Source organism: Antechinus flavipes, chromosome 3, assembly GCF_016432865.1.
Source record: "Antechinus flavipes isolate AdamAnt ecotype Samford, QLD, Australia chromosome 3, AdamAnt_v2, whole genome shotgun sequence".
NCBI lineage: Eukaryota > Metazoa > Chordata > Mammalia > Dasyuromorphia > Dasyuridae > Antechinus > Antechinus flavipes.
Genome location: NC_067400.1, coordinates 432,095,330 through 432,123,083, shown reverse-complemented (window position 1 = coordinate 432,123,083; position 27,754 = coordinate 432,095,330). Strand labels below are relative to the sequence as shown.

Below are 27,754 nucleotides of genomic sequence, written 5' to 3'. Positions count from 1 at the left end.
CATCTAACCTATAAGGTTGTCTCCATTAGTCATTTTATAAGCCAAGTCCTAGCCTTAGATACACAAATATTTTAGTGATTAGGTCTATATGCATAATGGGTTTGACTATTATGTTTTCATCAACCAAAAATTTATTCCAAGCTAGTTCTGTGATTCCGACTATATCATAACTATTAAGCTTAACAGTTTTGTCCTATAATATCTTAATATCTAAGGCTCATAACTACATTACAAAATCCAATTTTCTTGGGAAAAGATTAGAGAGGCAGCATGATAACAACTCTTTAAAAAAAAAAGTGATTTCTCTTAAGAGAGCGTATGTTATAAGTGTACAGGCAGCAGATAGGAAGGAGTATGCAATGAAAACAGGACTACTGACACCACAAACTTCTTTATTACATCACAAATTTTGTGCTTTGTATTTAAAAAACAACAACAGCGCAAATCGTTCCTTTTATTTAACAGATAATCTGGAAAATGTTAAAAAATAAAAAAATAAAAAAAACAATCAGAGCCTTCCAGAGTAAAAGTGGCCACAAGCCAATATGATTTAAATCTGATTAGGGATACATACTCATTACCTTTGAAATGCCAGAAACACACTTATTAAATGATGAGGGAAATTTTTATACTCTAATGAACATACAGTAATGCACAACATTCTAGCTATTTTATATTGCTCAAAGGGAATCTAAGATGGCTAAATTGCTCCTTAATTAAGAACATCAAGGAAACTGAAGAAAAATTCAAATTGATGCAAATACTTTCTTCAAGTTAGGATTTGCAACACAATTAGGTTTCATTTTTTAAATGGGCAAGTTGATGGGCTTCCATCCAACTTCCAAGCTGTGTCTCATGTTTGAGAAAGGCCTTTCATTTATGAAACATTACTTGTAGGTTGCAGTTGGGTTTTGTTGTTGGGTTTTTTTTTTTAACACATTAAAAAAGTGGTAGAGAAGAACAACTTTTTTTCACAGTACTATTTGTTTTCATAGCACCTGTAACCAAGATATCATGGAAGAGTGGTCCTCATTACTGACAATTATTCTGAGTCCTCCAATTATTTAGAATTCCATGTAATAATTGTGGTTTAACTCAGGAAAAACCTTTGAAAATCTACTTTCGTTTCTGAGAAAAGCTGTGCAACATATACCAGGCCAGTCTTTGCTGTACAGCTATAATTAGTAGTAAATACAAGGTAAAAGATATTGGGACTGAATATTTAGGTAAAGCTCCCCTACAGAATCCCTCTTTTTCCTACTTCATCTGATTCAATTTTCCATGCTTTTAATGAAGGTTCACAATCTTTGCAGAAGGCCAGTTGGGGACAGGGGAACAGGCCAATGATCCTGTGGAAACGTAGCACATGAACAATTCATTTCTTTTTTGTTTTAGCAGATGACATGTAAATGATCTGGATGCTAAACAAAATCCCACTGAATATATCCAAAATGCTGCAGTGCAATATAGTATGTTGGCAAGAAAGAATTCCACTTAAATGTTGACTTCATGTTGTATGTATGGAATTCAGGAACAAAAATACCCTTACATTTCTTGATTTGAGTTTATTTTCCCCAAGATAGTTATACTGACACAGTGCAGTTTTGGGTAATGAGAAAAAAAATAGCTATTTAATAAGCTAAAAAAGAAATACAGAGTGAGACACTTGGGTGCTAAGGGAGAGAAAAGCACTGTTTTAGGAAGTGGCTCATGTGAGTATATATATGTTGGTGTGCTAAGCTGGTCCCAATGCTGTGATTTTCATCTGTGTACCACTAAAGAGAAAGGGGAGAAAAGGCATCATTAGTAATCATTATACAAATGAGGTAACTTAGCTCATCAAAAAATAAAACCAAAACTGGGCATATTAATCCTTTTGATTTCTATCATTCATAACTCTTAGAGTGACTAGAAGGGCTATCACCCACCCCATCCCCAAAGACTTTTTCTTGCAAATGTCATTGCAGGTCTACAAAAATCCAATACTTATATCCCAGAGGTCCTAAGAGCCCTTCTTGTGAATTTCACTATGTGACTTTTAAGGATATGCAACAATGAAATAAAATAGACAAATTGATTTTCTCTTTTGACTCAAAGTCAATTCTAAAGTACAGCTCCCTGTGGGAAATGACTGGTGCCAATTTGTCCCTTCAGTTTTGTGAATTGCTGTAAACATCATTCTTTCTTTGTTGTCTGTCAGGTAAAAAATATTAGTGTTAAGAAAAAGTGTTAACAGTGATTTTACTCTTCCCCCCCCCTCCCATTTGACACCATCAAATGTCTAAGGGGGAAAGAGGGGAAAAAAATTCTAAGGCTTTACCCACAAGAAGTCAATTAACTAGTCAGATATAGTATTTAGAATCTGGGGTTTTGACAGATTTTTTTTTTCACTATATCCCATTTAGGTGTTTGACATTGTGTAGACACAGCTTTACACCCAGAATAGAAATCCCTTATATTGAACTACTAATAAGTAGCATTGCTTAGTTAAATCCAAGACACAATTCATTGTTGGGTTATACTTATTTATCTAAAGGAAGCAATTTAAAAAAAAAAAAAGATTTGACTGGACCAGCTTATATTGGTTATTAAAATTTTTTTCTAATAAAAGCAACATACTCTGACTCCTCCACAGACCACCACCCAAGGAACTGCTATCTCTTCTTGAGGATTTCTGCCTAGTATCTAAATGACTGTTCCCCTCGTATAGAATGTGTAACATTGGAGCGGAGTGCCGACTAAAGCAAATATGTTAGTATGGGGTGGGAAAAGACAGGCTTTTCTGGCTAAAACATACAGGAGAGCTGCATTTTAAAATAAATATATAGAGTGACATAGAGATCTATGTATATCTTTTTTTAAAATCTGGAAAGCCCTAGTACAGCAAATGAGTTTGACTTAATACACAGAAACATCTTTCTGTATAGGCAACAAAGGCTCAAGCCGTTTCCGACTTTACAAAACAAGTCTAATTGCTTATTGCCTGTTGTTGTTCAACAAAAGATAACATGGCAATTTCACAAAACTGAAAAGTGGTGATTATTAATATCCTACTGCTGTGATAACTGCTAGTCATCTATACTGAACAGAAATGGATTTTCATATCTTGATCTGTTATTACTGCTGGTCTCACTTTAGAATGAAGCTGCCACACATTTACCAGATAAGTGATTAGATTTTCAACTGAAATCAGGGGAGATAGTAAAGATAAACAGAAACCCAGAAATTTGGCATTCTGGACATAAGAGTTGTGGCATGTTTATAATCCATCTTCCAGTTTGAGGGATTGGTTTTTTTGCTTGTTTGTTTGTTTGGGTTTTGTTTTTAGTTGTTTTAACATTTTACTTCAGGCATTTTCACTTGGTAGATGCCTTAAGGACCTCTACCTTCTATCTCAGTTTCCTCCTTAATAAAAATGACAATAGTTATGTCTCTTTCCCATCTCTGGGCTTCCCCCAGTAACAAGCATTTCTAAAAATCCTGATACTTCTTGAAAAGTGGAATCATGCTGCCTCCCTCCCAAAAGCTTGAACCGTACCATTGCCTGGAAATCCACACCGGCCTCTACGAGAGCTTTGGAGATCTGGGCTGACTGCTGAAAATGAACATTATCTGGTGGGGAGAGATAAAAGAAAAACCAAGTCATGAGTGCTCTTTCTTGTCCAGTTCTTTGAAACTGAAAGATAGGAAAACAAGTCAAAGAATAAAAGGACTGTCTGAAGTTCTAGGACTCAACAATAACAGTTACCAGAAGACAAGTGAGTTGTGGAAAGCAACACTGTTTTATTGAAGTAAATGTAACAGTCTTGCCCCCTCATGCATTTGTTTTGTCAGTAGTGAAATTGCAAACCTGTCTGTGATACTAAAAAGTCTAATTAACTGAAACTCACCATCTGCTGTTCCATGAATAAGGAGGTACTCAACTTGTTTAAAATTTTCAGCTCTGCTCATGACTGTTGAATTCTGGAATTGGGGAGAAAAAAAAAAAAAAGAATGTCATTATTCAAAAAAGGATCTGCCATAAACTGATTTTTCACTTCAGTTTACAAAATAAAATGTTTTCAGCTGGGGCCCCCTTTGATACAAAATATAGCAAGCCGCTATTCAAGCAAATGCTGTCTAGATGCAAGGCATAATGCACAGGATGCCCTCCTCCGCCTGGGAAACATGGGATTTGAAGTAGATGAAGCGGCTGTTTCTCCCCTGCACATTCTGGAAGTGGGCACCTGTCATGGAGAGGCAAGGCTTCAGGAAAAGCCACTTGAATCATCACTCCAGGTTCAGCCGGGTGCTGTGCGTTAGCACGGGGCATAGGAACATATTAGCAATGTATGTTCCATGGGCTTCTGCTGCTGTTCAGCCAAAAAGTGTATCACCATGGCAACCGGGCATCACATGGTACCATACATGCTACATTTCAAAGAGCCTGTACATAGCATTTTCTGCAACTAAACATACTCTGCAATATGCCATGTGAACTTTGGTCCATATTGCTATATTCTGAATGAAAAGCAAATATTATATGTTTTAAGAACAGATGTTTAAAACCTGGGGAAATACAATGGATGAAAAGTAAAATGAGATACTGGGCAGAAAAGGCCATGTATGGCCTCAAGTTGAACAGTGGGACAGTACAGACTGATTTCCTGGGTAGTGGAAAAAGAAGATCATGATAGTTTTTTGTTGCCAAAGAAGCACTATGAAAATAAAGAACTAGTTTACTGGAGGAGACTCAAGTTCACAGAATTCTTGTTTAAGTTGCAAAGTTAGCGATCTAGAAGAGCAGAGACATCTCTGGAAAGGAATGACATGAGTCTTTTGGTCCAGATTCCAGTTCTGCTCCCTATCAGAAGGTGAGGAGGCAAGAACCTGGCTTCCCAAAATCTCAATCAAGAGATCCTTATATTTTATATGAAGGCAAGGTTATGAACCAAACTGAGAAATGACTGACCAGAAATTAGTAGCATTGGAAAATCTAAGCTGAGCTAATTCCACATTTTACTAGATAAGGGACATCTCTGATGAGAATATAGGAAGATTGGGCTTTATAGTCACCACCAGTTCAAGCTCTTTGAAAAAAGTAAGTTTCAGCAAGCAAACTGGTAGAAAGATCACTGAATTTTCAGTCCAAAGATCTGGATTCTAATTCCACCTTTCCCCTACTAAGGCATGACTTTTGATAAGTCACTGAACTGTTATTAATTTCTGCATCCTCATCAATAAAATGAGAGGATCACATTGTATCAGGGATTCTTAATCTTTTGTATGCTATGGACCTCCTTAGCAGCCCAGTGGAACCTGCAGAATTCTTCTAGAAATAACATTTTAAATAATTGAAAAATACTAAATTTCAGGTCTTAGTTTGTCAAAGTTTTTTTTTTAATCCAAATTTATCTGTCCTTGAAATCTAACCATGGAGTCTATATATCCCATGTTAAGAATCCAATCTCTAAGGCTCTTCCTAGTTTCAATATTCTAGGATTCTATCTGGTTATTAAATACAAGAGTTTTCAAAATTGGGTACTTTCTAGCGACCAACAGATGATCTCTTATTATACTAGTGATTTCATTTTTTAACTTGACTTGGGATTTCATTGATAGAGGAAATTCTTAGTGAAAAACTTCCTCTATCTATAAAAACTGCTCCCTACTCTGCAATCTAAAGTTTTAGCAATTTTTCTGAGGAATTTAAAGGTTATGTGATTGGCCCAGGATTTCAGATATTGTCCAGAGTTGTAAACATAGTAATGATTACAACATAAACACATCTCACTATACAAATGCTTCTAATATAAATTATAATATACTTATTCATGATCTCTTTAAAAAAAAAATTCCTGGGACTCAAAAAAAAAAAAAAAAGCACTTCTTCATTTTTTATTTTTGTGAAGCTTTGATAGCAAGTGGGTGCAATAAGGTGGTTAGTCAAATCATCTTTCTGAAGTTTAGTATCTGGCTTATCCCCTTTGGAGACAAACATGAGTTTGGACTTTGAGTTATATATAATAGAAGATTCTGAAGCAAAGAGAGAGTGGGAAATAAGCATCTATATGAATTCCTGGGGAATTTCAACAAACAACAAAAGTATATTGGCAATGGAGCCTTTCTGATCAGCTTTGTTTATAAGTTCATAGGATTCAAAAAAGAATCAAAGAAATTTTGAAGATCCAATATCTAGGGACCTTACCCTCCTTCCCTTTTTTTAAAGTCTTGTGGATGTCTTTGGCAGTCTAAAGAAGCCTATGACACCATTTTCATATTATGAATTGACATATACACACTCAAGTATATGTGTGTGTGCGTGCATGTACAGCTAGTGGAAAACTCATCTTCCTAAGTTCAAATCTGGCCTCAGACACTTATTAGCTGTGTGATACCCCACCCATTCCAAGCAAGTCACTTAACTCTTTGCCTCAGTTCCTCATTTGTAAAATGAACTAGAGAAGGAAATGGCAAAGCACCCTACTATTTTTGCCAAGAAAACCCCAAATGGGTTCACATCGAGTCAGATACAACTACAACTGAATAACAATAACTATGTATATATGTAGGCTTTTGTGTATATATATATATCTGGGTGTGTATGTGTGTATGATTTATTTTTTCTTAAATTTTTAAGTGAAGGAAATATTAAATTTCAATTAGAGGTTAATGAAAATAAAGATGGATTTTTTTTTTCTCAATCACATTCAAAGATCATCTGAGATCTATCCATAAACCACTTGGGATTCCCTTAATTTAGCTCATCTCTCATTTTGCAAATGAAAAACTTAAAAGTGGAAGGGGAAAAAACGATTAAAGAGAATTTTGAAATGGCCCCAAATCCAATGCATAACATGTGGCAAAAGTCAGTGGCTCAGACTTTCTGAGAGCAAATCCAAGTTTCTGTATACTTGCTGTCTATCTGCTGTGTGCATAGCACTGTGCTGGGTCCTAAGATCATTGTACTCTTTGTCAGCTTGCTCAAAGAAATTACTGGCAGTATAGCACAATTTTTTTCTGGTATCTGTCTCCTGGTTCAACCATGTATTTCAAAGTAGCCCTTTCTTCTCCTCTAACTTAGGAATCTGGTCCTTGAGAACTGGTCAAAGGCAACACATTAATAAAAATCTGGGAAATATTTCATGTTATAGATGAGACTGGAACTCATAGAGATATTGATTGACCTAGATAACCTCTAAAGTCTAACTCTGAAGTAAAAGACCACTACTGCTGTTATGGAGTGTTGCCATCTTTATGTGCTCAACAGTTCTCAACTGAATCCTCTTTCCATCAATGGATCTACAAATTCTGTGCATGAAATGGTGCCATCACATTCTGCTTCCTCAGTTTGCGAAAGTGCAACCAACCCCTGCAACTGCCCCACTGTCATTAGAAAAATACAGAGGCATATGGGCTTGGAGCTAAGAGATCTGGATTCCAATCCTAACACTATATTTGAAGTTTGAATAAATCACTTTAGTTCTCTGAAACTTAATTTTATTAATTACAAAATGAAAGGGTTTAAATAAATGCTCAGAATTAATATGTCCTCAAAACAATATTAATCTATAAGTCTACAGCATTCTTTAGTCTAGGGTTTCTCAAAATGTGAGGTCTTCACATTTTCTGTATGATCCATTCATAGGTGAGTTGCTCAAAACTGAATTGCTCTAAGCTTTTGGCCAGAATTCAATTTCAATGACTATGGGTGTTCCCCGCCCCCAAAATATTTAGACTAAAGTGAAAACAATATGCCTTGTTCAACAGTCAGCAACATAATTAGGCATGATCTCATTTCTCTCTACTGCCTGAAGCTCACCAAGTTGTTGATAAAGCTTCTGGGTGAACAGAAAGTGTGTTTTTCCCCAAAGACTTTCCTTGCAGTAACAATCACAAACTGGAATTATTACAATTGAGTCTTACATGATATCTTAATATCTTAATTATATTCCATCCAAAACTATGTATTTTTGTTTTCAAGAGGGCTGACGCATGAGACTCTGAGAAATGAAATCTTTTCCAGGAGGCATAACTAATCCATCCATTCTGCTAACCAAGCTTAAAAACCCCATGCCCTTAAAAACAGCTTTTTGCGTTTTATTTCTAGTTTTTACTCCCCTGAATGAAATCTTTTCATATCTGTTTTTCCTAGTGGGAACAGACTGCTTGAACCCCTCACAAACTCAATCCCATCTTCACCTCTGCCTATGTACAAGAAAAGAATTCCAGCCATGTGGACTGTCACCTAATAAAGTTTCATTTTACTCCCTTGTCTCAAATACTGAGGAAGCAAAGCCTATTCTTGCAAACTCCAAGAGCAACAACACCGGAAAATATCCCAGCAAGCTCCAAACATACTAGTTAAGAGACACAGAAATATACAGGACAGCTAACATGGAATGTGATAACTACTGGAGTTTGGAACAAAACAATTTCTGGTGGTTGTTATATGTATATTTTTTTTTCTTAAATAGAGTGAATGCAGGCTGAAAGAAGACAATTTTTATAAACAAGTAAAACCCTGAGCCTAAGATAAATGTTGTGATGTACACACTGTAGCTGTGATGAACTAGACATGGTGAGAAATGCAACATACTGAGAAAAAGAGGAAAACTGTGATAAAAGTGTCACGACGCAAATTGTTTTACATTAACAATATTACACCACAAAGAAAGAAAGACAAATACTCTAATACAGCAGGAGAAGAGGAAAACAAAAACCTTCAATATTAGGATGAGAGAAAACTTCCTCTAAAAATATAGGCTGCCATCAGTTCATTCATAAGGGCAGTGATAGAGAAGATCCTTGGGCAGAAAACCCTCCAGGATAAGGAAATGCAAGGTGAGAATGAGACAAAGGCCCCTCCCTTCAAGTTTGCAAAGGAAAACAAAATCTCCAGTCTCATGGCCCTGATGCATCTGTGCAAGTAAATATGGGTTTCTCAGCCTCTGCAGTGACAGGGCTATGTCTCCAACAAGAGATCTGCAGAGCCATTCGATCTGAGAGTAGGAATACTGGCATCAAGCTTAAGTCTCATTGCTTATTAGTGTTCTTAAAAGCAGAGCACAAAAACCAATGGCATTTACAGGTGAAAAGGATTTGAAGAAAAAAAAAGTGTATTTAATATAGCTTCAGATCACAAAAAAAACCAGCTGGTTATTTTCACGAGTAACCAGAGTATTATTTATATTTGCCTGTCACAAGATTATAGATTTAGAACTAGAAAGGATATCAGAAATTACCTAGCCCAAACTTCTCATTTTACAGATGAGGAAGTAAAGGAAATGACTTGTCCAAGTTCACAAAGGCAGAAAGTAGCAAAGCTGAAACCAGGTTCTTTAGACTCCAAACCAGAACTTTTTCCACATCTCAAAACTTCTAATTAAGCTGCATCCAGAAATGAAGTCAGTGTTTCTATTTAGGGCCTAGGTCATTTCTAACGAATAAATATAAAGGCATCAATGAAATAAGCACTAAGTAATAAGTGGGTAAGGATATGGATGGCAGTACAGTTGGCATAATCCTGAGGATAGAAACTTCCGGAGAGTATCGGTGCCAGCAACAGCCTGGCAAAGAGAAATGGAAAGGACTGGTCCAGTGGCAATACCAATTCAACAGCATTCACTATGTGGAACTTTTCATACAAGCACTGAGAAGAACCATCTGTGGCTGCTTATTTGATCATGCTGGTTCATAAGCTATGTTCCAACAAATGAACCTTTGTATTATTAAAATGTAAGGAATCAGTAAAAATGAAAGGAGCAGTAAAAAGAGATGCCCTTTATACCCCCTGCAGTCAGTACAAGTGGACCACTCTGGACACATTATTCTTGTTACAAAAACCTGAATAATGTTATCATCTATACCACACATAAGAGAGAATTGCCAATGAACCCACTAAGCTGCCCAGTATTTCAATGCATTATCAGCTTGAGGTCCCTTGCAATGCCCTCTAAGGGGGCCCAACATATCTTAGGAAGAAGCAATCCAAAGTTCACTGTAAGAAATGGGTACACTGGCCTCAACTTTCTTTTCTATTTTTTTCCTTTTTTTACAAGCACATCTGATACCACACTAAAAGCAACAGAGAATATTTAAGAATAACTGAATTTACCCCAGCACATCCCTTGCCCTGATTGTTTACATAAATAAAACAACTGCACCTCAAGGAATGTGGCTGAATGATTACCTTTCACAACCAGTCAGAGGAGACTCAACCTTAGGCCTTGCCGAGTATAACTGGCTTCTTTAAAGATCACACAGCAGTCAACATTTTATCAGCACTCAACAAACAAGTTGAGGCTTGGCTTAAATCTGAAGGTCTCTCTCCCTTTGGCATATTCTGGGATAATAGAACAAATGTCAAATCAGTACAAGATGGCATATTTACAAAATTGCACCCTGTTTTGCATAACCTAACGATGCAGCAGTTCTTAAGGATTGAACATTTCAAATCTGCTAGCAGAAGATTGCCAAATCTATGACTGTTTCAAACACTTGCCAAAAGCCTATCAAATTCTGAGCAAAATGCAAAATAAATCTCCTCTACAAGTTAAATCAGTCCCTTCTTTGTGTTCCAGGCTGCCCTTTTATCTTGGCTCAAGGGATGAGCCCTGCACTCTATTTCAGTTGGCTTTAAGACCTAAGTTCCTTGTTTTGTGTGGGTTCCAGCTTGAATCTTGCCCCATTTTTTTGGTCCATTCTCTGCTCCTTCCTCCTTTACAATCCTTTTGAATGATCCTACCATACATTGGGCCAACTTACTATCCAACCCCAAACTTAACATTATCTGGTACTCATCTTTCTTTTATCCCTACAACTTGGAATATTCTATTGCGTGTTTCCATCTGGCCAAATAGTGTCAAACCAAACTTAAGTCCCACTCCTTCCATGAAGACTTCTCTGATCACTCCAGTTATTTCTTCTCTTTCCTGACTGGCTGTAATGTTTATTATCTGCACACACACTTTGACAAAATGATGTTCAGTGTGGCATTTTCATCATTCAATATTTAATAAGCATCCACTGAGTGTGAAAAACCATTCTAGGTACTAGAGAAATAGAAAGTTTTAATCAGACATCATTTCTGTCCTCATAGAGCTTATAGTCTATTATTCATTGTTTTACTATTTAATAGTTTTTATAGGTTTATGTTTATCTCTTCAACAAAATTTTAAGTAACTTGTAGATAAAGATCCTGCCATATACTTATTTTTATCCCCTCTCCCCAACTTAGGCACTCAGTAATAACTTGAATGAATGTATGAATATCACAGCCCTAAAGACAGTGTTACTTTTTGTGCACAGGTGTAGGAAAGACAAATCAAAGAACAATCACTAGATGTTTAATCATTGGATCCCTTCAGTTTAAACCATACCTGCTAGTTTTAGAGCCTAATATTCTTATGAGCATCTCACTGGCTGCATGATTGCTTTGCTTAGACTAAGCAAACCATTGCTGAATGTTGTACATCTATTCTATTCCATTGTTGCTTCTCTACCTTCCATTAGTGATGACATAACATCTCTGTCCTGATTGTAGTCACCCTCAACACAACTAGCCAATAAAAGTTATTCATCTTTTCTGATGTCAGTCATTCATCATATGTGGTCAGCACCCTGAAGAGAAGCACTAGTATGGCTGCACATAACACTCATCTGAGTCCCAGGTGTCCACTGATGGTGATTCTATTTGATATCAAGTATGCTAGTACCATCAAAGCCATTCAGAGAACTGTTGTTTGCCTTTCCTTATTTTTACCTCTCACCATATGTAACTTGGTTCCATTTAAATAACTGATAGGGAGAATGTTTAATGTCCTTCCAGTTCCCATTCTGAAATGTTAAGTGGAACTCTTATTTCAAAATATTTAGTTTTCCTGGTAATTTGGGCTTCCTCCAAAGGCTTCCAGATTTCGATTATGAATGACCTTATGGAGACTGTTTTTCATCGGCTCATCATGTCTAGCTAAATATAACATTCATCCCTTCTCGGCTCTATCCATCTAGATGCAATGGCCATCCATCATATGTGGGGAACCTCCAGAGTAAAAACAATAATGTAGAATTATCTGGATAATTGCAAATTCATGAAAGGTTACTCAACTTTATACCATCCAAGACTATATAACCTGTCAGTGCTCAATGAAATTTGATTGGCAGATTGAGTTCAAAGAATGGGATACTGTGTTGTTTTCAAGGCTTTTTCCATGGCCCCCTCAGCTACAGCTCCCTCCCTAATTTTTTGTATTTCCAAAGAAGTAGACATAAGAAGAAGAAAAGAAGAGATAGGGAGAAGAGAGAATTCAGACAGAGGAAAAGCCAAAAGAAGGGGGGAAAAGAGAGAGAGAGAGAGAGAGAGAGAGAGAGAGAGAGAGAGAGAGAGAGAGGAGTATGTGCAGAGCTAAAAGGGTCCAAAGGGGCAGCTGGGGACATTGGAAGAAGTAGCTCCCCCAATATATCTCTGCCAGAGACAAAATCAGATTCATTTTTAAAAACAAAGGAGGGCAGCTTTATTCTGATGCCTGCTGTGCACCAAAAATAGATATCTAGGTTCAATTTTTCCTCACACAGAGGAAGCAACTTACCATTGTGAAAACAATAATTCAATCAATATATTTGCATTACTTTCCCCTGCCCACCTAACTACCACCCTCCCACCTCCCAAATAAATCTTCTGAGTAACACATTGGGAACCTTTAGCTCCCTGGTACTGGCAGTTTTAATGTGTCCGTTGCCAGCAATGGATGTTGTGCCAAGAAAACCCGACTCCTGGCGTGAAAGGATTAAACAGTCCTCTGGTGCCATCTGCGCAGTGAAGTGAGAGAATGACTTTGTGCACCCAGTGTGCTCATGTTACCATTGGCAGCATGAGAGTGACTCCTATTTACATTGCTACCTAACGCAGCTAACGCAGGGGGTGGGGAATAGGGGTTTAAGAGAGAAAGATGAAAAGTGTCACTGCCCAAGTAGAGCCTATAGGAAAGACATGAAAAAGGAGAAAGATTTAAAAAAAAAAAATGACTGTTGGAAAACTAACCACTAAGACAGCAGAATCCTGGGGGACAGAAGTATCCTGTTAGGCAGCATGCAGAACACAGGCACTAAATAAAGCCAGCTAGCCTTTCAGATACCTGCAGATATAAGTTAAAGGATGCATACCAAGGAGCATGTGGTCAGAACCTTTTTCATATATCACCATTTTCTAAATATCTGCTGTAGACACTGGTAATTCTGTGGCCAATACATGTATCTGAAATCTGTAATTTTTACATACCCAATAGTTTACTTAAACTGTAATTTGATGTTTGCAAAAGAATCAGCAGTAGTAAGTCCAAAATAGATGTTTTCAAACTGAGTATTTTAGGCAAGGACAGAGGATGAGTAAGATAATTCTAATTTCACAATAGGATTAGTTATTAATTTGTATAATCATTGTCCTTTTACATGTCAGTCATTTTATGAATTATTACATATAGCCACATAGATTACCTAAAATGGTTCTTAGAGGCCAATAAGTCCAAGCCCATCATTTCTCAGATGAAAAACCTGAGGTAAGGAACTGTTTAGTGATCTAAGCAGTAAATAACAAGGCCAAGATTCAACCCAAATCTCTGGCTCCACAGCCAGTACTCACTCCTCTGGACCACAGTGCCATGACTTGGTCAAAGAGCAGAGTTTGCAAAACAAGCCTTGGCAGCACAAGCAAATGCAAATAAAAAGAATTCAGATTAGAGCACTCACCTCACAAAGTGAAATGGTTTTCCTTGGGTTTTAGCCTGAGCTTTGGTCACATGGTTCCCAAGGTCATAGCAATAAGAAAGATGTTTATACAAGATAATAAATACTGCTCAAGATCCATGTATTAATTATATAACTGTAACCTATCTTTGGAAGTTCATGCACAAGGTTTCTTATTATATAGAAAAGCAAAATAATGACAACAAATTAATGTTGCTAGAGCTTTTTCTTGCTCCTGAGAAGAAATTTGAGTCTCCTGGACATGATCAATTCAAAGATGACTTACTTGCAGTTTACTAATGAAAAGAGGAAAGGGGGGGAGGGAAGTAGGGGATGTCTTGAAGACATTAAAGTTTGCACTTCTCTCTTTCCAAATAGTTTGATCTGTGTCCAGATTTGCATTTCAAATAAATTATTGTAAACAGAAAGGGAATCCTACTGCTTAGGATTGGTATCTACACTAGGATGGACATACTGATAGTAGATGTGCCCCAACCATACTTTGAACTCTACAGTCCATCTGCGAAACAACCTGCCAGTTGGTTCTCTACCATCAGGCTGCCAGCCTGTTTGATGCCACTAAGCTCAACATGTTCAATTCAGGGGCTGTTTAATACGTTTTCATGGGCACTGTCCATCTCAGTCTTTCTTAGTTAAATTGTTGTGCAAGAAAAAGAAAATACTGCTGTACAGCTAGCTTCTCTGTAAATGTAATGATTGGATTCTAAAATTTAGAGATGAAAGGGACCTCACTCAGAAGATAACTAGTCTAACACCCTCTTTTAATAGTCAGATCAGGCAACTGAAACCTTCCAGAAATGAAGTGACTTGCCCCAAGTAATACAGAGAATAAATGACAGAGGCTAGATAGGAAGACAGAATGGTATTTCACCTATATTCCACTGCGACAAAATAGTGCACATTTGGTCACAAGTAAAAAAAGTTAATGCCTTGCAATCTACTTAGTAGTCAGCTTAATAAGGATGATAGACTCATGAAAAGTTCTACAAATAGCCAAAGGTCTAAAGAGCTTTCTAGCCCCAGAAGGAATATATTGAACTGTTTGTTATTTTCACAAATTAAAATTTACATAATAAATGCAGACACTGATCTATAGTGTACATGTTTTTAAAACATTTGAAAGCTCCAAATGAGTATCCCAATAGTTATTACTCCTCTTACATTATTAAAATATATTCTTTATTTGAAAAGAACAGTTTTAATTTTTTTCACTTTCTGCTTGTTGCATGCACAGAAAGTATCATTATAAATTAAAAAATAAAAACAGGAAAACACATTAAATAGCAGCTCCTAATTATATTACATAAGTTCCTGACATAGACTGAATATATTTGACTCAACTACATGATGCTCTTTCAAATGTTGACACTTACTAAAGGAAATTCCCATAGAACAGAATCAGAGATTTGCTATGTTGGATTTCAGGATAAGATAAAAATTCCAATTGTACAATCTATACTTGGGAAAACCCCAAGTATGTTTTTGAACCACCTGTGTGGTGTCTACATAAGAAGAATATTTTTTTTTCTGGGAAGAAAAAAATTCTAAATATATACTGTGAGACATACTAGAATATTTTATTGGAATTTGAAATCATTGCAATTTGTTGTTTCTTACCTTGTAGTGGTCAAGATTATCTTCTGGAGTTGGAAGTCCCATGTAACGCTCTGTGTATACTGAATCTGTGTGATCAAAAGAAATGGCTCCATTCAAACAAGATGGCTTTTTTTTTTTAATAAACTTATTGTATTGACATTTCTGTACATTTAACTCATAGTAGTATTAAAAGAAAAATAGGGAAAAAAATGAAAAATACCCCCCAAAATAAAAATACACATAATACAATCAGAAACATGAAAACAAAGTATTCCAATAACATTATATTCCTTTAGTGTATGACTATAATCTATACTACAATCTATCGCAAAAATTTGGAGTATAACACTCAGTAAAATGTTTTAAGTACATTGGGTCCTAGACCAAACTAGATCTACAAAATGAAAAATCCATCTGCAAAAAATGCAGAGTTTACCTTATTGCAATTAAGTTGGATTCTTACTAACAATCCATTTCTCTCTTCTGATTCTTTTTATATACTTCACTGATAATATTATTTACCTCAACTGCCTTGAAAATTGGAAACTTGAAAGAACACTAAGGAAATATCTTTAACGATATTTTATGGGCAAGGTTTTCTTAAGCAGAAAACCCTACATATTTTCAGTGACCTGGTTGGTCATTCAAGATTCATCCTTCCATTTTAAAAGCATCTTAGAATTCCACATAATGAATCAAAATACCTGAGTAGAATTTTAGGTATAGCTATTTCTATTTGTCATTTTGGACTAGTTACCATTGTTTTAAATACTCATAACCCAGCTCAATCTCAACAATATAAAGCACAATGATCAATTATTGTTGTTGTTTCTTCTTCCCTAATGTGTACCCAAAGACAGAATGAATTAAGTTCTGCTCATGGGGAAATGCATAAAATACCTTAACTGTTAAACAGGTAAAAGGCAGTCATTCTAATCATCTAACACCCCATTTTGGTATTAGCTATGTATATTTGCACATTGCTTATGTATTAACTTTCTAAATCATAGCTTATAATAGTTTGGCACCAAAAAAAGCTCTGAGAAGGCCATTCCAACCCCTCTTCTTTGCAGATATAGGGAATTATGGGTATGGGAAATTATCTGGTTTTTGTTAAGCTAATTTTGCTTAACACTTTTTTTATATCCTCTTTTTCATGCTTTTTTTTTTTTTTTTTAAAAATAAGGAATGATTCTCTGGCACCAGGAAAGGTGACAGATATATCGGGGAATGTAGGTGATATGCAAACATAATATAACAATAAAATTGTATGGCTCTCTGCCATTGCTGAATGTTATCTCTCCTCTCCTCTGACTATCTCCATACTGTTGTTTAGAACCTAAAACTCCTACCTTCTACAGTAAGCCTTTCCAATCTCTCTCAGTTCCACTGCCTTCCCTCTTATAACTACTTGTTATTTATCCTATATATATATATACGTTGCTTTGCATATATTTGTGGCTTTTTTGCCTCCCCAATTAGACTGTAAGTTCCCTGAGGACAAGGATTACATTTTGCCTCTCTTTTGTATTCCCCATGTTTAACACAGTGCTTGGGGAGCAGTAAGTAGTTAATAAACATTTACTAATTGATTTTAATAAAAGTAACTATGTATCAAATTCTTATTTAGGGATTCCAAAGTAGATCATTAAAAAAATTTTTCCTGTCAACTAGAGCCTAAATATGATTTAAAACAAGAAAGAGAAGTCCCTTCTAAAAATAATGATTGCTTGCTAAGAAGTGAGCATGAGAAATGACCATAATAGTATTAAAGAATATGGTTGGTATGTATGTAATATTCTCTGAACTAAGATAAGGAAAAAGATAAGAATGTATGATTTCATTGATATAAAGAAACTCCTTTAACTGATACAAGTCAGCACTTTCTTTGTAGTCTTAGATGTTTGCCTGGAACACTGACAGGATAAATAATTCCCCCAAATCTTAGAGCCAGGATAGGTCAGAGGCTTAACCACATCGCAGTCTTTTTGCCTCTTAGGACATCTCTCTTTACACTACTCCATGCTGCCTCTTCATGGACAAAACAAACCACTTCAGTTTTGTATTGCTGAGAGAAGTCTCATGATGAGGCCTTCATCCAAACATGATTCACACTCTATGTCTTTCTAACCATGTTTTTAGATGACTAGCATTGTAGAGCAGCTTGAAAAGAAGTTATTCTTAACTTGAAAGAATGAATTTTTATGAATTTTTGGATTGTTTTTCTGGGGTTGTTCTGCAAAATCATGATTCATTGATTTTCCTTCAAAAAAAAAAGTAATATACTATTTAAAATTTTAATCCCAAATCATAATTTCTTTATATTATATATCTAGCAAAAATGAGTTTTAAAGAGTTTCCATAAAGTTATGCTGTAGTTTAAAAACTCAAAATGCATTTTGTTTAAAGGCTAAGGAAGTAGTTATGATAAAAAAAAAAAAACCCACCCTCAACAATCTGTGGAAAGTATACAAAGTCCAGCTGAAATCTCATCTCATGGCTCATAAGGAAGACTAATTCTGCTCACCATGCAACAGTTTATCTTCTCTACATGAAAGCCATTTACCACTGGGCATATGAGTTGAAATTGGGTGCATTTATGTAAAGAAGTTACCACTAAGAAAAGAAGGGTTTTTCCTGTTAGTTGGGAAATTTTTTTTTCTGAAAAAAATATAATTTGTCTTTTAAGATCAAAAATAGTTATCATTGTAGTTGTTCATTACATTTTAATAAATTTGTTTTTAAATAATATCAGACATTGCTTCTACAATACTATTAAGGCTGATTTATTATAGTTTAACAGGATAAATGAATTTTTAAAAAAGGACAATCGACATAAGTTATTCTACAAATTCTAAACAAAATTGTGATTCAATTTTATCTCTAATTTCATTTGGGAAGAGAGTAGAAATTAAGCAATTATCAAAAGCCTCCCTCCCAAATAAAGCAGACAACTCAAATCTTAAGAGATGGCTACTAACTGGGAAATAGCTTAACAACTTGAGATATACAAATATAATGAAATATTAATGTCCTCTAAAAAGTGATTTAGAGAATAATCTGAATAATCTGAATTGATGTTTAGTGGAGTGAACAGAATCAAGATAAACCATTCAGGCACAAAAGCATTGTAAAGAAAAGCTCTGAAAGATATAAAACCTCTGATCAAGATTACAGAGGACCTAGGATAAGGTATGTTTCTATTCAGAGAACACATTGACTCAAGGTGAAAAAAGAGAAACCTATTTTTGAATATGGCCTCTATATGTATTCATTTTATTTGACTACACTTATTTGTTGCAAGATTCTTCAAACACACCCTTCCATCTGCTACACTTTTGGTGGGGAGAGGGGTTAGCTTATTTAGCGAAAGGGAAAAGGATTAGCAACAATGATGCTTTTTAAAAGGGGATGAGGGTTAGTGAAACTTATTTTAATGTCAAAATATCTAAATCAATGTGTTTTCATTTTATTTTCGACCACTGGTGATCTTAAAAACCATCCAAAACACAAACAAAATAAACAAACAAAAAAAGAAGTTAATAGGAAAATTAACACATAAAAAGAAAATAGTCTTTTGGAAATAGTTCATCTGGAATAGCCAGAAATCTGATAATATTCTAATATAAAAAAATTTGGATTCTGTTTCCTACACTGCATTGTTTGAACTGAAAATCTGATTGTATTTTTGTGGAATGTAAGTTATGAAATATTTAATTATCATATTCACTATATTTAATCTGATCTTATATTAGATCCCAGGCCTTGAAAGAACAACATAATGAAGACTAGGGAAGGTGCCCTTTTCTTTTTCCTTCCTATCTGATACCTCCCAATTATTTTTTTATCTTCAGAAGGGAAAATGAGGATCCCTCCTATGGAATTTTTCAACCTCTCATAAGCAGGGAAAGGAACTAGATCTGTGATTTCATTAGCATATGGAATCATCTCCCTTTACAAGAGCACTTGGCATTTTCTCTGCAACCTAAAGTCTTCAAAAGTTGCTTAGAACACTGGGGGATGGGATGGCTTATTCTAGTCATGTGGCCAATTATGTGTTGGAAAAAATACTGAGGCTAGTTCTCTATCCACCATGACAAACAACCTCTCATAAGTAGTAAATCCAAATATTCCAGAGAAGCATTGGAATACTGCTTTTTTCCTTTTTTCTAGATCAAGCCCTAATTATAAGTGCTCTGCGCCTGAAGGAAGAGAAAACCAGCTTCCCACTGGACATGAATGTGTGAAGTCTAAATCTTAAATTGGAGAAAATACAAATATCTGCCTACAGAGATAAGGCATTTGGGATATTTTAGAAACTGATCAAAAGAATATGTCTACTTGCTAACTGCATAGAAAATGTGATACATTATGGAAACCCCCCTAGAATTTCATAAAAACAAAAAGTATCACTTACCATAAAACTCCCATCGTGCTACTGGTGCTACAGCTATTCCACATTTGAAGACTCCACTGCCTGATCCTAGGACCATAGAGGTGACATATCCACCATAGGACTAAGGAATGAATATACAGAAATTTTTTTATAATGGAGTGAAAAGAATAAAGATATCACTTAACTCCTGTTTTTTACATTTTTTTTTTCATCTTTCAGTACTGTGAATCATTAGAGACAGGAAGCATGGAAAGCAGATCTTACTCCCCTTAATTGGCCAGAATTTCAAGACTACTTTTTTTAAATAACCCTGCTATCTTTTCTTGGTAGATGTGAGGAAAATGGATGGGAAATGCACCCTTAACCAGATTCTGATGAAAAATAAATGCCAATACACAAAAGAAATCCAGAATAATTGCTTACATCCTTTTAAAAGAAGAATGACATTCTCTGTCTCTTTTCTGTCAGTCTATCACTCTTTCTTCCTAACAATATCTTTCTGTCTCTATCTCTCTCTCAATGTCTTCCTCCTCATTCTTCCCTTCTTGACTATACTCAACTGAGAAAACATAAATTCAGAGAATCTTCCTTACATTGATGAAGTGAACAATTAATCTCAGACAGAATAGAGAATACAAATATACATGCTACAAGATAAAAGGTAATTTACACGTACAACTTTCTAGCATGCGTTTAGACAATAATAATAGTTAGCATTTATAGATTTTTATAATTTAAAAAATATTATATATATATATATAAATAATCCCATTTGATCCTCATAGCAACACTTTAAGGTAAGTACTATTATCTTCATTTGACAAATGAAGAAACTGAAACTGAGAGGTTAAAGTCATACAGCTAATAAGCATCTAAAGAAACATTCGAACCTAAATGTTCTTGATCCAAAGTCCAACATTCTCTTTACCGAACTACTCAGTTGCTTTAAGAATAAAGGCACCATTTATCGTACTGCTAACAGGGTGATCAAAATAGTCCTCTAATGCTCTAAAAGAACTCATGTGTCTTCCTAAGTGGAATAGAAATTAATATATTTCAACCTAAATCATAGAATATAAAATGAGATCTCAAATATTCAAATTCCACCCCCTACTTTTAAAAAATGAGGAAATATATCAACAACAAAAGTTCTCATCTTTGCTAATTTAGTTAAGATTGTGATAAAAAAAAAAGCTCCAGCTACAGTATTTCTTTTATTTTAAACCTGTTTAAGTTTAAAATTACACTTACTAATCCTAAAGAATAGACATAAGAGGAAAAAAAAAGTAGCTTTTTATTCTATTTTTTTTATATTTTATTCTGCTTCTATATTTTTATTCTATGATTTTGCTCAACAAAGGAAAGACTGTTTTGAGTGGCATATAATAAATGACACAAATATTGATTCAACAACCAAACAACTACTCACCCAGCCCCAAATTGCAATTCGTTCTTTGTCCACAAAGCCCATTTTTGAAAATTGTCTAAAACATGAAAAATTTATTGGAATGAATTCAGAAGCATGCCCAGAAATGTAACCCAATTTTAAATAACACATAGCACTATTATTTTTTTTCTTTATTTAACTATGAATTTTTTTAAATGAGGGTGGAAAGAAAATGAGAAACTAAAGTTTCCAAAAAAGCCACGGGAATGAAATAACAACCCAAGATTAATTTCCTCTTTTTAACTTTAAAAGACTTTGATTCCAAAAAGCCAAAATCAAATGTTTTACCTTTTGTTGGATTCCATGAAATGTTCTTAGCTTAATTTGTATGTGTGCGGGTGTATGTGTATGATTCACAGAAAACAAATCCTGGCAGTTTTTTTCACAGCTTTATATAAAAATTTGCAGCCCAGATGCACTTTTCTTTACATAATTGAATTTAAATCTATCCAGATGTTTGTAAGTTCGAGAGTAGCTGCCCCCTGCAATGTAGTAATCCAAGGGCCAGAGAGAACATCTGGGGATCTAGTTAGTGAGAAGGCTTTTTTAAAATGTACAATGATATATAAAGTTTCCTCCTTAAGAATCTTAACACCATTCACTTAAGTAAGTTTATCAGGTGTTTGGTGTTTTATTAGCTTAGAACCATCCCCTACCCCCCTCAAAAAAGGCAATTGTGGGCATCATGTTTTACATAATCTCTTTCCCTGGTAAAATGGACCTGGGCAGGAATATGAGAGCTTAGAATCTGAGAGTAATAGTGATGAGTTGTTCTTCTTGTGATCCTTGTGATCTTCTGACTTATTTTATTTTTTTTTAATCTTTATCTTTATTCTTAACACATTTCCATTAGCTTAAAAAAGGTCATTTGATTACATCTGTGCCTTACTGGAAGAAAAGCAACAGCAGCTAATGAATCTCACACACATACACACAAAGATACATTTTTGGATGTGTAAGAATTTGTTTTCCTTGTTTTGACTTTATGTTTGTCTTTTTCTTTTCCTTTTTTTCAATGGAAGAGCCAAGAAGGAGGCAGGCAGAAAATAAATGAGTATTAATTGAGATAAAAGTTTTTTTAAATGACTGCTGTTTTGGTGACAACTCTGAAATTTTTGTTTATTCAACTGATATTTTTAAAATAAATTCTTATTATCTTTTTGTCTTTACATTACTTATATTTCACACTACATTTCATCCTTCTAATATTTCAAAGCTGCTCTGTTCTCCTACTTCTAAGGCTTGAGTGAATAGTGTTTGACAAAGTTTAAGAGATCAATAGTTTTTATACCATTCACTTTTTGTCAATTTTTTGGGGTATGATATAATACATCATAGATATGTAAGGTATCTTACTCTATTTTTCATATATAAAGTAAGTTCTTAGTGAATAATTTGAAAAACTCATTACTATTTTTTTGTTAAGAAATTTTCTTAATATTTTCAGTCAATAAAGAAAATTTATTAAGTGCTTATTGTGTACTGGGCATTGTACTAAATGTGAGAATACAAAAAAGGGCAAAAGTTGGGTATTAGCCTTCAAGAAGCTCCCAGTCTAATGGGGAAGACAGCATGCACTGTACAAAGTGAATACTTAACAAACTGAAGATAATTACCAAAGGGGAAGGCACTGACATTTAAGTGAGATTGGGAAAGACTCTCTATAGAAAGTAAGCTTTCAGCTGGGACTTGAAGGAAATTTAAGTCATTATTAAATTGTTCTCTCTGTGTACTGTATAAACGCCCTTTTGAACTCATTCAAGTGAATAATAGTACATAATTATGCTATAAAGAAATTGCCTAACAGAGAACAACAGGCCATTCCCTCATAGGATCTTATCTCATGACTGTTTACTGGTCAAAGGAAAGACTTGCTATTCTGATATGGACTGTCTTCCTTAAGTTACACACAGTTTTTCTTTACTTTCCCCTCTAGTTATTGTTTCCCAACACTTTAATCATCTTCTTGGAACTAATGCTATCTTTGCAACATCTAGTTGTAATTGCATAGGCTAGACTTAAAGATAATAATATTAGAGATAATATTAGAGATGTGAGGCACAGGTCCAGCACACCCCAAGAGAGCACTGACTAGTCCTTCCCATGAGAAGAAGCTGATTAGGAAAAGCAAAGGAAGAGCTGATGATTACCTACCTTCAGAACCATGCCTATAATTCCAGTATAATGAGCTGACCACTATTCCAAGCAAAATAAAGAGAGTAAATTGAGCATACCTGTATGGATTTTCTAAGCTACTGTGACTTTTTAAATGTTCTAGATATACTTACCTGGCTGCCTCAATTTGATCTTCAACTTCTAATGTTCCCAATCTTCGATAAATTGCATGCATGATATTATCTCCCTGATAGCCACTTCCTCTGCCATCAAAGCTGGCAACTATAATCTTCTCTGTGCTAGCCAGATAAGTAGACCAGCTGAGTCTAAAGGCAGTGTCAACTTTTTGACTACAGGGTCCTGCATATCTGTGAAAGATGGCAAAATATTAATCTCTGCAACTGTGCAATTAGATACTATTCCTGTTATCTTCCCTGTGAAAAGGAAATTTGTGCTTTTTTGACCAATAACTGAATTCCTATACATCACTAAGAAGTCCCAAGTTGGACTCAAGATATCTTGGCAACATGACCATAATGGCTGCATCTATATTACGAAAATATGCATGAGTTTCACTTTTGCATGATTCCAGCGGTGGCAAGCATAAATTCCACAGGTGAATAATTTACATTAAAAAAATTTAATCAATGGTTATGAAAGAGCAATTGAGAATCTTAGATAAAAATACTCCCTCTAACAAAGTAATTCAACATTTTCTAGTTAATTTTTATTCTTAAAGAGTTGTATTGATTAAAGAGTTATATCAAGAGGATAAGTGACTAATGTGCCCAAGGTCACACAGTCAGAATGTGTACGAGATAAGACTTAAACCCAGATTTTCTTGTCTCTAAATCTAGTACTCCCTCCACTATGCAACATTCCCCCTGGATATGAATGGGAAGCTATATTCAATAGCAATGTTGAAGAATGAGATTCTTTAGAAAAATCAACAGAATGAAGTGATGAGTTTGGTTGGATAATGGGGATGTTGTAATTGAGTTTAATATCTCTACATTTTCCTGTATCTCATCTTCCCCTTTTTCCATCTAGCCTACTCATAAACTATCAATGTTCTTTTCTCCAAGTCCTGTCTCTTTCATGTCTTTTCCTTTTCATTAACAAAGAATTGATCTTGTTGCTTAAAGTAGCCAGTCATATTCATTAGCTATGCCCCTCTATTTTTTTGCCTATCTTCTTTTTAACTCGTCCTACATTGTCCCTACCTCCTCCATAATAAGAACAGCTGACATCTGAAGAGCATTTAAAGATTGCAAAATAAAATGTGAGGTAAGTATTACAAGTATCTCTACCTAAATATTTCAAGGAAGAAACCAAAATTCTTAGAGATGAAGTGACTTGCAAAAGTAACATCTTCCTAGCAATTTAGTGCCTATTGTCATACCATGCTGCTGCCGGACTTTCTTATTTTCCTCTCTTTCATACTTTTGTTTCCTCTCTATTTGGAATATTTGGAAAACTAGGGAAAAAATCACTAATAAAGTTAAAAGCAATTTAATATCTTGCCCTAAATATTTGACAATTTCTTTCTATAACTGGATATCAGTATCAGATTTCCTGCCCTACACACAACTATCATTTGTATGCTATGAGATCATATGAATGATAGGTACATAGCAGAGTTTAGTAACTACTAGAAATTGAAGGTTGTTTTTGTTTTTTTGTTTTTTCTGGGATGATTTGTACATATCCTTTGCCAAAGTTTTAACCTGGTAGCTAGGTGGCACACTAGTTGGAGGATAGTGCTTGAGGTCAGGAAGGCACAAGTTCAAATGTAAATTCAGACATTTACTACCTATGTGACCCTGGGCAAGTCACTTAACACTTGCCTCCATTTCCTTAACAGTAAAATGATCTGAAAAAGGAAATGAAAAAGATACTCCCGTATCTCTGCCAAAAAAATCCCAAATGGGTCACAAAGAGCTGGATATGACTGAATGACTGAGCAACAACAAAAAAAAAGTCTCACCCTAATGCCTAATAGTGGCAAGGAGGGAAAGACCACTATGTTTACTGTCACACAAGTTTTAAAGTATGAGTCTAAGGATGGGCTGTCTATCATTCAGAAACTAGCCCAGCTATGTTCAGATTAGGCTCATAAAAGATGGAAGTCTTCTAGGTAATTAACATTTTTGATCATAAGTATTTGACAATTTGACAATTAATCAATAAATATTTTTATATGTCAGATATTGTTCTAAGCTGTGGTTAAGAGATATAATGTGCTATGAGCTTAAGTGATGAGTGCCCACATCAAAAACATGATCCTTGAAATACTGATGAAAAAATGCTGACTAGTTCATTTTTGAGATTCAGTAACTTGAGTTTAAAAAAAAAATTCTTCAGGTCTCAGGACACACTATGGGAGTTTACCACTAAATACAACTACAGGAGTCAGAATTGACCCATATGTCTAAGTTCTAAAAGAATCACAACATATTCAAGTGAAAAACAGCTTTAGGCTTCACCAAATATTATTTGGGAAATGGGTGGAATACACTGAAAAGTGCTGAACTTTCAAACATAAGACCTGAACCAAAATGTCCACTCTGTCATTTGTTATCTCAAGGACAATCAATTAGTCAGCAAGTATTAATTAAGCCACTATACATCAAGCATTGCAGAGAGTGACAGAGAATTTAAAAAAAAAAAAAAAGGAAAAAGAAGAAAACAACCCCTACATACAAGGTATTTATAATCTATTATGAAAGTCAACAGATACATATATAAATAATGTCGTATGCTTATAAAGCAAAAAACAAAACCAAAAAACCCCACCAATATATGAAGTAGTTAAATACAACATAGTTTGGGAGAAGGACACTAACACTTGGGAGATCAAAAAAAGCTACATACAGAATATAGTGCCTTATTTTTACACTAAAAAATCCAACACAACTAAAATTAGAAGGGAAACTTATCTGGAGGGGAAAAAAATCTTTGCAGCAAGTTTTTGTCATAAAAGTTTCATCTCTAAGATACCTAAGGAACTGATTCAAAGTTATATATGGGTAGAATTACTTACCAACTAATAATAGTGAAATGATATGAACAGAGAATTCTCAAAGGAGGAAAGTGAAATTCCCTGCAGCCATATGAAAATGATTCTAAATACTAGCACTTAAATGCAAATTAAAGCAATTCTCTGAGATTCTCCTTCATAACCATTGGCAAAGTTGATAATAAAGGAAAATTACAAATGATACAAAGGATTGAAGAAAACAGGCACACTGATGCATAGCTGTGACAATTATTAATTATTTCAGACAATCCGGAAAGCAATTTGGAAATATGCCCCAAAAGTTACTAGCTATGCATGTCCTTTGATCCAGTCATATCATTATTAGGCTTACCTCCAAAGAAATCAACAAAAAAAGTTCCTATAGGTACATAAATATTTATAGCAGTATTTTTTGGTAAGGGGCAAAGAATTGAAAACTAAGCCCAACAAATAGAGAATGGTAGAACAAATTACTGTTTATCAATGTAATAGAATACAACTGTGCTGTTACAAAGAAAGGAGGAGTCTGAGAGAAAGCTGGAAATTCTTGTATGAACTAATACAGATTGGAGTAGAAAGCTATGGACTAATGTGTAAAAGGAAACAAGTTTTTTGGACACAATGATTAATAGAGGAATTTATTTCATTTGATTATGTTTAATTATTAAAAAGATATTGTTTTTGTTTTTTTTTGTTTTTATGGGAGAGGGAGGGAGGAAAAAGAGAGAATAAAATAAATGCCTGATAATTGAAAAAAAATAAATTTAACTTTTTAAAATGATACTTTTAGGGGCAGCTAGAAGCACAGGGGATAAAGAACTGGCCCTGGAATCAGGAGGACCAGAGTTCAAATCTAGTCCCAGATACTAGACAGTTAGGAGCTGTGTGACTCTAAGCAAGTCATTAACCATAATTACCCGGTTTCTTCCATGCCCCCCCCACCTCAAAAAAGGTGCTTTTGCTGCATCTTAAAGTGAGTACTCTCTGAGGCAGAGAAAAAGGTGTACATTCCAATGATGGAAGATGATCTGTGCAAAGACATGGAGATAGATATGTCATGCGTAAAGAGAAAAGGCTAATCTGATTGGATCACAGAATGCAAAAAAAAAAAGTAAAATTCAATTATTGTTTTTATTGTTTTCAATTGCCTTTGGGTTATAAAATGTTTTAAAAGATAAACAGAGGCATTTATAATTTTTACCAGAGATAGTGGAAAGCTTCTAGAGTTGACTGAGTTAGGAGAGTCACACAATCATATTTCCACTAAAGGAAAATAGTATGCAGAACACCGTGGCAGGAAAGGGGGACCGAAAGAGGAGAGAGAAGAAGAGGTGACAGTCTTGAGACAATGAGACCAATTAGGAGAATGCTGCAATATTGTAAGTAAGAGATAGCAAGGGGGATAGCTGTATGAGAAATGCTGCAAAGTGGCAAGAGT

The 27,754-nt window shown here is 34.9% G+C and overlaps 1 protein-coding gene across 2 annotated transcripts in view; it reads right to left on the bottom strand.

Annotated features, from left to right (window-relative positions):
• Nucleotides 1–372: 372 nt before the first annotated feature.
• DPP4 (dipeptidyl peptidase 4) overlaps nt 373–27,754 on the bottom strand; it is a 102,821-nt gene continuing 75,439 nt past the window's right edge. For both annotated transcript variants that reach the window (XM_051986262.1, XM_051986261.1), the window contains 7 exons: nt 23,471–23,665; nt 21,165–21,219; nt 19,757–19,856; nt 15,361–15,425; nt 3,891–3,963; nt 3,539–3,612; nt 373–1,775 (listed from right to left, as the gene is read on the bottom strand). In XM_051986262.1, the coding sequence (XP_051842222.1) occupies nt 1,674–1,775; nt 3,539–3,612; nt 3,891–3,963; nt 15,361–15,425; nt 19,757–19,856; nt 21,165–21,219; nt 23,471–23,665 (664 nt within the window). In that variant the 3' untranslated portion in view covers nt 373–1,673. The remainder of the gene's footprint in view (nt 1,776–3,538; nt 3,613–3,890; nt 3,964–15,360; nt 15,426–19,756; nt 19,857–21,164; nt 21,220–23,470; nt 23,666–27,754) is intronic.